Here is a 13061-nt window from a genome sequence, read left to right as displayed (position 1 = left end):
GCAAGTTGCTACATTGTAAATGTTATCATGGCCTTTCCACAAGTGATTTATTTTAAAGCATCTCACACATAACAGCCGGCACACTGTATTTTCTTTTTTAAAACAACTATTTTATTTTTTGGCTATACCTCAAGGCATGTGGGGATTGATCAGGGATTGAACCTTGGCCCCTGCAGGGGAAGTGCAATCTTAACCACTGAACCACCAGGGAAGTCCCCTTCCTGTATTTTCATGCTTCCCTAAGGATTCCAGACGCAGACTTCATCCCCATCATCGACTCCACTCGAAGGTAGAAAAAGTGAATCAGAGACCCTGGAAAGAGTCTGACTGTGCAATGGGCTGTCATCAAGCCAGGAAGCCAGCCTCCTCATCCCGAGGGCAGGGGGCGGTCCTCCACCTGAGGGGGAATGAAGAAAACACCGGCTCCTGGCCTATTTCACTGCACCTGCTGGCAACTGAAGCAGCAGCACACGCATTCCCATGGATTCACTGGCTATCTCTGGAAATGCCCTCAGCCATCATGCTGTGGTTGAAGCACTGAAGGACGTTGGGGCTCCGTGTGAGATGCTGAGCCAGGGTGCCCGTGACGTCCGGAGAGTCCTGGAGCCCGGAGCTCAGGAGGAACTGGACACAGGCTGCGTGCTGCCCCGCGCAGGCCAGGTGCAGGGCTGGGTGGGGACAGAGGACCCAGCTCAGGGCATCACTCACAGCAGTACAGACAAGGGAGCCGGGTGCCCCTGATGGAAACTCTGGTTCCTTCAGCTGCACAGATTTCATAGTTCCATATTCATGACTATGACTTTGTCTATTCTGGATCTAAACATTTTTCCTTTTAACCTGATTTGGTCAGAAGTGGTTTTAAAAGTAACAGAACCAATTGGGGAGGATTTGAGACTTGTCTAAAGCACAGAAGTTAATGAGTCATGTCTGACTCTTTATCAACCCCACAAACTATAGTCCAAGTCAGGCTCTTCTGTCCATGGGATTCTCCAGGCAAGAATACTGGAGTGGGGTGCCATATCCTTCTCCAAGGGGATCTTCCCAACCCAGGGATCAAACCTGGTCCTCCCACACTGCAGGCAGACTTTTTTACCATGTGAGCCACCAGGGAAGCCCAGGTGGCTTAGTGGTAAAGAATCTGCCTGACAGTGCAAGAGCCGAGAGAGACCCGGGTTCGATCCCTGGGTCAGGAAGATCCCCTGGAGGAGGACATGGCACCCCACTCCAGTATTCTTGCCTGGAGAATCCCATGGCCAGAGGAGCCTGGCTTGGGCTACAGTCTAGGGGGTCACAAAGAGTCGGACATGACTGACATGCACACAGCAAATTAATAAGAACCAGGAGATTTGAAATGGTACAGAAGGCATTTTCAAAGTTTTGTGAATTCACTGTGTAAGTTAAAAATATCACTTTGAATAAGAAAGATGTAAGGGAAAGAAAAACTGCTGACACACTTTCCACTCTGATTAGAAACTGGCACTGAGTCTGCTTCCTGGGGGCCGGAAGAGCCCGGGTCCTGCTCCCCTGCCGTCAGGAGAAAGCTTGTGTCCCTGGACTCAGTGGCCTCCATCTGCAGCCCTGGAGTGAGGGGCAGGTTACCTGTGAGCCTTGAAGCATCACAGGTCCCACTAAACCCTGGCAAGATGGTCACTGGTGCACAGAATGCTACTGAGAAAGTTTATTCCAAAACCCAAGACTAAGGGGTTAGCTCTAAAAATATCTGAGCCTCAAATCTAAAAAATTACAGTGATTAAGGTTTTAAAATACATTCCAAGAGAGACGGCCTATGAAGAATCCACGTGACACCCCGGGGGCTGGTGTGATCACGGATTAACACAGAAAATGCTCTGACACGGGGAACTCTGCTCAGTGTTGTGCACCAGCCTGGATGGGAGCGGGGGTTGGGGGAGAATGGATACATGTGTATGTATGGCTGAGTCCCTTCGCTGTTCACTGAAACCATCACAACACTGTTAATCGGCTACACCCCGAGACAAAACAAATAGTTAAAAAAAATTGCTTGGATATCACATATGTTAAGTGGTTTAAGCTCCTACTAACACAGTAATACTAGAGGCAGTAAAGTATTATTGCTGCCATGGTAATAGCAATTGTTCTATAGCTTTGCAAATGGATATGTTATTTGAATTAAAAGGTACTGAGCTATTAGAGGAATAATATTAAGACTAATTTTTCAAACATAAAAGTTCATTGTTAATTTTGTTAGGTGGTGGTTTAATTGCTCAGTCGTGACCAACTTTTGTGATCCCATGGACTGTAGCCTGCCAGGCTCCTCTATCCATGGGATTCTCCACGCAAGAAGACTGGAGTGGGTTGCCATTTCCTTCTCCAGAGGATCTTTGACCCAGGAATTGAACCTGGGTCTTCTGCATTGCAGGCAGATTCTTTACCAACTGAGCTGAGGAATAGAATCTTAAGACTAATTTTTCTAACATAAAAGATCACTGTTAATTTTGTTTATATTCAGCTTACTAACAATTTTCAAAGTCCATGTAAAATGAGATCATACCTGATCGATTTCTTTCGTCCTTGGAGTTGATGTCAGCACCCAAGGATAAGAGCGTCTGGACTGTGCTCACGTGACCTTCCTGAGTGTTGAAATAAACGTGTTACCACTGCAGTGATGACAAAAGCAAGCCTTAAACACAAACTCTACTGCATATAAGGTGCTTTTTCTAAAGTTGTTGTTCAGTTGCTCAGTCATGCCCAATTCTTTGTGACCTGTGGACTGCATCATGCCAGGATTCCCTGTCCTTCACCATCTCCTGGAATTTGTTCAAATTCATGTCCACTGAGTCAGTGATGCCATCCAACCATCTCATCTTCTGTCGCCCCCTTCTCCTGCCTTCAATCTTTCCCAGCACCAGGCTGTTTTCCAGTGAGTCAGTTCTTCACATCAGGTGGCCAAAGTACTGGAGCTTCAGCTTCAGCATCAGTCCTCTCAACAAATATTCAGGGTTGATTTCCTTCAGGATTGACTGGTTGGATCTCCTTGCTGTTCAATGGACTCTCAAGAGTTTTCTCCAGCACCACAATTTGAAAAGTACTAACTAAAGTACTTAACTGCTAAAACTGAATTTTCATATCTAAAGGAAGGCTCATCACATTACTATCAAAATCCAGTATAAATCACTAAAGATGCAGGTGATGTTTAGTTATTAGAAGAGAGACGATCAACTTTGAGGCCAAATTACTGACCAGTCGTTAGGTTTCTGGGGAAGGAAATAGCAACCCACTCCAGGCTTCTTGCCTGGAGAATCCCATGAACAGAGGATCCTGGTGGGCTATAGTCCAGGGGGTCGCACAGGAATCTGACATGATTGAGCACGCACACAATGGTGCATGGCTGGGTTTCATCCCAGTGTAAGGAGTTAAAATCTTGTGATTTTCTTAGAAGACACAACTCTAAATCTTCCAAGCAAACATGCTCTTTGCTAACCCCTTAGGGGAGAAAATAGACAGGAACACAACGTAACCTCCCCGGGCGCGATTCTTATCACAGCTGGCATCGTCCTTTGTGAAGCAACTGACACACCTGACGTCCGGCCAGTCAGCCCGTCAGTACCTGCCGAGGTGGAAAGCGAGGCTGCAGCTTCCATCTTCCCACTCGCTTTTGTGCCCCTGTGGCCCCAGACCACACACTCAGCCCACCCTCAACTATATACCCATGTTGTCAAAGGGGAACATAGGTAGGGAAGTGCAGGTCCCCAGAAGAACATCTATTCCTGTTGCTAGAGAACAAGGAAAGGCAGGCAGCCAATAATGTTAAAGATTATACACAAAACACTCACATCTTGTGAAAGAGGAAGGTGTAAGCCAATTACTTTCCTAGCAAAAAGTTCTGGACTCCTTTAATACGTCATGCATCAGTTGTGGTTGTTTAGTCGTTGTGTCCGACTCTATTCGACCCCATGGACTGTAGCCCCCCAGGCTCCTCTGTCCATGGGGATTCTCCAGGCAAAAATACTGGAGTGGGTAGTGTCAACTACAAATTGGCACTTGGCAAGAGCACTGACAATGAGTGAACACAAAGACATTTGCCACCTGCTTCTATGGAGATTGAATCCCAACAGCTATAGCTGTTGACCTTCAACAACCCCTGAGGGAGTTCAAGCTGTCAGGAGGTGCTCTGTGCTCCAGGGAATCTGGTGGGACAGGTTTTTATAGATGGACATTTTTAGGAACAGATTTTATGATCTCAATCCTTGCATCTCCTCAAATCTAGAGAAGCACTAAATCCCTCCATGGTGACATCAGATCCTCATGACTAACAGAAAAAACCTTTTGTAAAATGAGTATTTTATGGTATGGAACTCCCCCTTCACCAAAACCTTACATATATATTGGCCTTCCCCCACTGCCACTCTGGAGCAGTCTCTCAGAGCTATCTGAGATGCTGCCTCCCAGGCTGCAGTCCTCATTTTGGCCCAAATAAAACTTAACTCACAACTCTCAAGTTGTACATCTTTTTTAGTCGACAGTAGCCATTTCCTTTCCCAGGGAATCTTCCCAACCCAGGGATTGAACTCGCATCTCCTTTATTGGCAGGTGGGTTCTTTGCCACTGAGTTGCCAGGGAAGCCCTTCATATATCAGTCAGAGAGCCCAGTAAATGCAATTCCTTTGTCTTAGCTAAAGAAATCTTCTGAAATCCAGTAAAAGGATAAAGAGCTAGGAATTTCATACGATGGATTTTTATGGCTTTAAATAACATTATTCCTGAAAACAAAAAGGGTAGGAGGGAACACCTAGCGCAGGCATCACACGGAGTAAAGGGCTTTTTTTACCTAGAAACAAATAGAGGCAGGTTTCTATGTAAAGGGACCCAGGGCTTCAGAATCAGGACCATTTCAAGAGTATGTTATGGGCAACTTCTTTCTTCCGAAGAGATGAAGCAGAAGAACCAGGACTACAGGTTACTCATCAACAGGGTTAGGCAAGCCCTTATGGACCTGGAACACCGTTCTGGAAAGAAACAAACCTTAGCTGCGAAGTGAAGTGCCGTGAGATGGGTGGATCCTGCTCTTGCATCAACGTCGACGCCAAGCTCCGAGACCAGGAATCGGATGGCTTCATCCTGCCCAGTGACTGCTGCCCGGTGGATGGCCTGGGCCCCCAGCGAGTCCTCGGCAGACACACAAGCCTAGGAGGTGAGGACAGACATGAGCAAAAGGAGCACAGACACTCGGGTCCATAGACCTTTTAATGTTTTGGCAAAACTCTGCCGTCTACATGTGTTTTTCTGGGTAGATCATACAGAGCTTTTGTCGGATTCTCAAAGGATGCTCTAACCAAAGAAGTGCTTAAGATTCAAAGCTAAATCACTAGCTAAAAAAGTATAGTCACTAGGGAGAGTCTGTTGTTATTATTACTATGAAACAGCTGCTGTTTATTGAAGACATTTTGCTAACTGCTTTCTGTACATTTATTTAATCCTTACAGTAACCCCGTGAAAAAGCGAAACTTGTCTGTTTTACATATGATGCTTAAAGAGGGTGGCAGAGTTCTGAGTTCTGAACCCACCATCTGAATCACCATGCTTATCCTGTTTATCCCCTGGGCTAAAACTTGTAGGAATAACTGAAGGGACAGAACCAAACCGTTTCTCTACCTTGTGTTTTTTGAGGAGCAGCCTGGCCACGTCCGTGTGGCCGCACTGAACGGCGTCCATGAAGGGCGTGAGGCCACACCTGTCTCTGCAGTCCGGTTCGTACTGGCACCTGGAGCCCAGACCCAAAGCAACAGCTGAGAACAGTCACCGCTTCAAACCCTACAGCGCTGACTCTGGCCCACCTGCCTTACAGAGGACCCGTGAGGACCTGATGTGCTTGCCCTGTGTTCCTGCCTCAGCGTCTGGGAGCACGTTGGTGTCCCAGCAAATCTGCTCCTCCCCCAACTTCCCATTCCATTTTAGGGATCGTCATCTCTCCAGCTTCTCATGCAGAGCTTTATAGTCGCCCCTTATCACTCACAAAACCTCTCAATTCTCCATCCAGCATGTGAAACAAACTGGTATCCTTTCCAGCTTCGTCTTCACCCCTTAAGACGGAGGCAACAGCCAACAGCCTCCTACCTGTTTTTCTCTCTTTAGTTCAGCCCCAGCCATTTTGTTCTCACCACCAACAGAGTCATCTTTTCACCACATATTTAGGTTATGGCCACTCCTGGTTAAAACCTTTAACTGCTTCCCAACCACAAAGGACAAAGTCTACAAAGCTCAATATGACCTCGTAGGTCAGGACTATGTGGAACCTACTTACTTCTCCAGGTTCCTTGGGTCTCTTCTCTCTGTGCTTAAGGAGACCCCGTTCAACCTGGTCGCACAGCCCATCTGTCCTCCTTCCATTCCTACCTTTTCTTCTGTTTCTACGTTCTTCGTGGTCCTACTTATCTCTCCTTCTCTGCCCCACTGCCTACCAGTCCTGCCTTCTTCCATTCCTCCTTCTCTGCTCCCACCTTTTCTGTGCTCGTTCTTCTTGGCCCCACCTCCTACCTGTTCCACCTTCTTCCATTCCTACCTTCTCCTGTGTTCCTATCTTCGTGGTCCTACCTATCTCCCTTTTTTCTCAGCCCCACCTCCTAGCTGTCCCATCTTCTTCTGTTCTCACCTTCTTCGTGGTTCTACCTGTTTCCCCTTCTTCTGGGCCCCACCTCCTACCTGTCCCACCTTCTTTTGTTCCTACCTTCTACTGTGTTCCTATCTTCTTTGTGGTCCTACCCATCTCCCCTTTTTCTCAGCCCCACCTTCTACCTGTCCCATCTTCTTCCGTTCCTACCTTCAACAATCCTGCCTGTCCCACCTCCTCCTGCTCCTCTAGCTACTGGCTCTTTGCTGCCTTTGCACTTGCTGGACGCCCTGCCTGGAACATCCCAGCGCCATTCTTCACCTTGCCAAATCCAAGGCATCCTTCGCATTGCAGCTTCAAGGAGACCTCACAGAGCCTTCTTCCCCACAGATCTATAGGGACGACCTGTGCTCCTGCACAGAACTGAGGGCTTTCCCTTTGCAATTTTATCACAATTTGTAATTTTAGGACATTTCTGTGATGGTGTGTCTATACTCGGCTTCTACACTAGCCTGCAGGCATTCAGGGAAAGGACTGTGTTTACTGCTTATTGCCTAGTGCCTAACACATAGGAGACACTTAGAAAGTGATGGTTGAATGAAGGAGTATTAATGACTGCAGACGACACATATGTCCCAACGTGCAGCAGGTGAGCCCTACACAGCGACACACTCAGGGCGCTGCATTCGGCTTCCTCTTCTTCACTCACCATCGCCTAGGTAACCTCTTTCATCCTCTGGATTCAATCGTCACTTCTACGCCAATGAGGCCCACTCCTGTATCTTGGCCACACCTATCCTCTGGGCCTAGATCTGTGTCTAACTGCCCAGTGGACAGCTCTTCCTCGGTGTCTCACAGGTACATGTAACTCAATGTGTCCAAAACTGATGTGAAAGCGAGTGAATGTTGGGCGAACAGATAAAGGGATAAATTCTCCCCAGGTTTGTCAGCTGTTTTTGTTTCACCTTCTTTATCTGCTTATGTCCTTTCTTCATTTTTCTCTTGGTACCTTAGATTCTTTCTGAACAGTTTGTCTGAGCTCTTTATGTAGCAACTCTTTACGATACTAACTCTGTCAGAATTAGCAGATATTGTCCTCAATTTGCTGTTTTGTTCTTACCTCTGAAGAAGCACCTCTACTGCCTCTAAACAGCCATGCATTGCTGGGAGGAGAGAGTTGAGAATGAGAGCTTTTTAGTGCAAAATTAGAATGCCTCTTCCCTCTTGGCACCTCTCTCTGCCCCGTCCCTGTTGCTGTGCCTCCCAGGAAGGAGTACTGGGTTAGGCTTGCTGCCACCGCCCCTGAAAAGGACAGATTCAGCCGGAGGAGTGGGGAAGGGTCCTATTTTCACCTAACGGGTACAAGGCCTCCACTTTATCATCCCGTCTTTATGAGACTTTCATGGCAAACTTTAACCCTAAACCTCCATCCTCATCCTCATGCTACAAATCCCTAGGGCCAGGCAGTTTTTGCCTGGGAAATGTAAAACATTGTACGAGTAATCCATGACAAAATAGCCAGGAATTTAATTCTGCTGCTAAAAATAACTATCCTCCATAACAAAGATTTTTGACTCCCTGTTCTCCACTGTTGTGTGTGAATGACTGGGTGCTAACTGCTCCTTCACAAGAGCAGGGGAGCTCATCAAACAGTTTATGAGCAGGGAATTCCACTCATATACAAAGTTTTTTCTTTTTTGGGGGGGGTGGGGGGCTGTGTTGCAAGGTATGTGGAATTTTAGCTGCCCAACTAGGGATTGAACCCATGCCCCTTGCAGTGGAAGCATGGAGTCTAAACCACTGGACCATCAGGGAAGCCCCTATGTCCAAAGTTTTAAAAAGGATAGCTTGGTTCCTAACTGCCCCCAGTGACCAGAACAACTGTGTGCCTACCTCCTCAATGATATCATGTCACGGGTCTTGATTTCCGAGAAGTCTAAAAGCCCTGTATTCAAGTTCAACGTACTGCCCAGTAGGCTACCAATTACGGTCTAAACGTCTTTATTTGAATTCCTGGGCTGCTTAATGCCCCTTTCGTCTTACACTGCTACACTTTCACTTTTAACTAATTTAAGATAATCTACAAATATTTAGTCCAGAGTTAAGGATAATTACTCCAAACAATCAAAAGAGTGGCCCAGAATGATATTCGACATTATCACTGGATGAGTCACAATCCACTGGGCTCTGGGATTTAATTATAAGCGCCCGTGTGCTTCCCAGGTGGCGCTAGTGGTAGAGTCTGCCGGTCAATGCCGGAGGTGCAAGAGACACTGGTTCGACCCCTGGCTCGGGAAGATCCTCTGGAGAAGGAAATGGCAACCCACTCTAGTACTCTTGCCTGGAGAATCCCATAGACAGGGGAGCCTGGCTACAGTCGATGGGGTTGCAAAGAGTCAGACACAACTGAGCAGACTCTCGTTCGTGTTTATTTAAATGGACAGCACAGTGGCAGGTGTTGCTGAAGATACGAGGAAATAGTTCCCTTTCCTTCTGCTTTTAATAATAATAATCATAAGGATGTGAAAACAGAAGCCATTCTGAGCTCAGTGTGTGTGGAGCGCTGTGCTGAGGGACGTGCATATACTTTAATCCCCATGACCCTGTGATATGGGCTTCGTTGCTGCCATTATTCTGTGGCTAAGAAAACCTGCCCGAGAGATTAATTTCCTTGCCCAAGGTCAGAGACATAGTAAGGAACAGAAGCAGCCCACCATCTAACTTGTGGATGGCAATGGCGAGCTACTCCAGTGTTCTTGCCTGGAGAATTCCATGGACAGAGGAGCCTGGTGGGCTACAGTCCCTGGGGATCGCAAAAGTTGGACACAACTTAGCGACTGAACCACCACCACCACCCTCTAACTAACTGGGGAGGAGAAGACAGATAGAAGTGAAAAGTCACCTAAAACAAGAAAGCAGCCCAAGCCGAGCGCCGAGTGACACTGGCTTTGGAAACTGTTTGCCAAAACACTCCAAAGCAGCTTGTGTTCCCTGCCCCCTACTTCCCCTGTACCACCCTCACCGTGGGGGGCATCCCGCAGGTCTGGACCACACCTGCTGTGTGCAGTGGGGTCCTCCCGATCTTGCTTTCTGTCCTCCAGGCAGAGGGGCAAACCGCAAGCAGGTACTGGAGGATCAGAGGGTCGCCCTCACGGCTGGCGATGTGAAAACTGTTCCAGCCATCTTTGTTCTTCAGGAGCGGATTGGCGCCGTGCTCCATGAGATCCCGGATCACCTCGAGGTTTCTCCTCGTGCAGGCCATCATCAGAGGAGTCCTAAGGCCGATGGGACAAGCTGTCAGGTGGAACAGCAGCTGAGATCCTGGAAGCCCGGGACCAGGGCTTCAGAAAAACGCACACCCATGGAGGAGACAGAAGACCTGAAGGACTCAGGGGGTCAGGGAAGCAGGCAAACAGCTTTGGCTGGTAACTTTCCTGCCTGCCGTGAGGAAGCTGGGAGAAATAACCAGGAAAAATGACTGTGATATGGGTGCCCTTATAAGTGGGAAACACAGAGGAGGCAAAGATGCTTCTAAACTAGTTTTTCGTATAGCATTGAACTGGGACAGAATCCACCAAAGTTTGTGCTGAATATCTGCAAAAGAGGCACTTTGCTAGATCATCCCATTCACTTCAATCAGTAACCCTTTATTAAACTGTGGTGAAACAACTTTAAAAAGAGCATTTGATGGAGAAGGAAATGGCAGGATTCTTGCTTAGAGAATCCCATGGACAGAGGAGCCTGGGGGGCTACAGTCCATGGTATTGCAGAGTCGGACAAGACTGAGAGACTGAGTATGCATACACAAGCAGGGCCAAATAAGTATTTTAAAAATAAATAAATAAAAGGAAAAAGGAGCACTCGACACAGTGCCTTGCTGAAAGGAGCCTACACTGGTAGAGCAGGTGGAACAGTGGTTTATTACGGTAAGTTCCTGACCTGATGTGTGTCCACAACTGGGGAGACTGAACTACATCACTGTCAACTACTCTCCTCCCACTAAAGTGATTCAGTGCTTCTGCTTCCCATCTGTTCCTGCGTGTGCACATGCTCAGTCAGTCATGTCCAACTCGTAGCCCACAAGGCTCCTCTGACCGTGGGATCTCCTGGGCAAGAAGACTGGAGTGGGTTGCCATGTCCTCCTCTGGGGGATCTTCCCGACCCAGGGATCAAACCTGTGTCTCTTGCATCATCTGGACTGGCAGGGTATTCCCTGAGTGACCTGGGAACCCTCTCATGCCCACGACCCCTGGAAAGCAGGGTATACCCTGGTTACCACCTATCCCCAGGGTCTGGCGCAGCCGGAGCTCAACACAACTAGATGGGTCTCAGCCAGGATTTGTCCTGAGACTGCCATGGTATTACTTAATCATCGACAATCTTGTTTTCATTTTTAAAATTTTTTATTTTGTATTGGGGTACAGCTCATTAACAACGCTGTGATAGTTTTAGGTGAATAGTGAAGAGACTCAGCCATACATATACATGGACCCAATCTTCCCCAAACCCCTGCTCCCATACAGGCTGCCATATAACATGGAGCAAAGTTCCCTGTGCTATACAGTACGTCCTTATTGGGACAGCTAGGGCATTTGAGATGGTCATGTATACAGTGCTATATTTAAAATGTTTCGGTTTTTTATTTCTGGTAATGTAGTAATGAGAGTGAATTAAAAATCAAGAGGGAGAAACCTGGGTGAATGAAGGCTGGAATCTTCAAGAAGGGGCTTCGCAGAGGGAATGACTCCAGGGAAGAAGGGACTTGCGAAAGCCAGCAAGGTGAGAACAGTCAAAAATGTCTCTCTGTAACTGCACTTCCTAAGCCCACAATCAAATGAAACTTGCCCTTGTGATGGTTGTTTTGGGAGGCTGTTTCTTTATCCACAGTTCAGTTCAGTTCAGAGATCTCTAGTCTTTCCCATTCTATCATTTTCTTCTATTTCTTTGCATTGATTGGTGAGGAAGGCTTTCTTATCTCTCCTTGCTATTCTTTACCCACAGAACTGTTTTAGAAGAGGTAATGTGCCTCCATTATCTTTAGACCAACTTACTAGCAGCAGAAGAAAATGTCTTGTGCTTCAGTTCAGTTCAGTCGCTCAGTCGTGTCCGACTCTTTGCAACCCCATGAATTGCAGCACGCCAGGCCTCCCTGTCCATCACCAGCTCCCGGAGTTCACTCAGACTCACGTCCATCAAGTCAGGGATGCTATCCAGCCATCTCATCCTGTCTTCCCCTTCTCCTCCTGCCCCCAGTCCCTCCCAGCATCAGAGTCTTTTCCAATGAGTCAACTCTTCACATGAGGTGGCCAAGGTACTGGAGTTTCAGCTTTAGCATCATTCCTTCCAAAGAAATCCCAGGGCCGATCTCCTTCAGAATGGACTGGTTGGATCTCCTTGCAGTCCAAGGGACTCTCAAGAGTCTTCTCCAACACCACAGTTCAAAAGCATCAATTCTTTGGCTTTCTTCACAGTCCAACTCTCACATCCATACATGACCACTGGAAAAACCATAGCCTTGACTAGACGGACTTTTGTTGGCAAAGTAATGTCTCTGCTTTTCAATATGCTATCTAGGTTGGTCATAGCTTTTCTTCCAAGGAGTAAGTGTCTTTTAATTTCATGGCTGCAGTCACTATCTGCAGTGATTTTGGAGCAGCGCAAACCTCAAAACATAAGGAGGCCTATTCCCCCATGCCAGTGGGCAAGATGCACATTATTAAGCTATATGGCTGTCTGATGCAATTCTTTTTTATATAAGATCAGGGATTCCTTATGGATTCATTCAGGAACTTCATTATGTTATGAACCTTCAGGTGTTCAAACCTCTAAGTGAGTAGACAGACATAGTGAGGACTGAAAACCATGTGGATCTATTAACAGACTGCAATTGCTTCGTGTGATGGTTACAGGTGTGGTGTTGGAGAACTCTTGAGAATCCCTTGGACTACAAGATCAAACCAGTCAATCCCAAAGGAAATCAGTTCTGAATATTCATTGGAAGAACTGATTCTGAAGCTCAAACTCCAATACTTAGGCCACCTGATGCAAAGAACTGACTCATTGGAAAAGACCCTGATGCTGGGAAAGATTGAAGGTAGGAAGAGAAGGGGACGACAGAGGATGAGATGGTTGGATGGCATCACCAACTCAATGGACGTGAGTTTGAGCAAGCTCTGGGAATTGGTGACGTACAGGGAAGCCTGGTGTGCGGCAGTCCATGGGGTCCCAAAGAGTCAGACACAACTGAGCGACTGAACTGAACTGATGGACTAAAGGTGAGCACTGTGCCTGTGGAGGTGGTCATGTGATAAACCACACAGAGCAACCCACACACTTACCTGTGCTCACCTGTATAACTGTGAAATCTGAGTAAGTGTCCTGATTGTAGCAATGTCGGCTTCTTCTTTTTATTACTGTACTCCCCCTGTAAGATGTTAACTTTGGGGCAAGACTGGGGGAAGGTGTATGGGACTTC

The 13061-nt window shown here is 47.2% G+C and overlaps 1 protein-coding gene across 7 annotated transcripts in view; it reads right to left on the bottom strand.

The window, feature by feature from the left end:
• The window catches only part of ANKRD16 (ankyrin repeat domain 16), a 36066-nt gene that overhangs the window by 22034 nt on the left and 971 nt on the right, over positions 1–13061 (bottom strand). For 4 of the 7 annotated variants that reach the window (XM_061436456.1, XM_061436457.1, XM_061436450.1 and 1 more), the window contains exons 2-6: positions 9641–9861; positions 7707–7749; positions 5632–5740; positions 5002–5163; positions 2531–2609 (exon numbers count right to left, since the gene is read on the bottom strand). In XM_061436456.1, coding sequence (XP_061292440.1) covers positions 2531–2609; positions 5002–5163; positions 5632–5740; positions 7707–7749; positions 9641–9861 — 614 coding nt within the window. Of the gene's footprint in view, positions 1–88; positions 669–2530; positions 2610–5001; positions 5164–5631; positions 5741–7706; positions 7750–9608; positions 9862–13061 lie in introns of those variants that run through there. The other 3 variants (XM_061436449.1, XM_061436451.1, XM_061436455.1) reach the window with 3 other exon arrangements.

This window comes from Bos javanicus, chromosome 13 (genome assembly GCF_032452875.1).
Source record: "Bos javanicus breed banteng chromosome 13, ARS-OSU_banteng_1.0, whole genome shotgun sequence".
Classification (NCBI taxonomy): Eukaryota; Metazoa; Chordata; class Mammalia; order Artiodactyla; family Bovidae; genus Bos; species Bos javanicus.
Note: the sequence above shows the minus strand (reverse complement) of the source record. Positions and strands in the feature narration are given on the sequence as shown.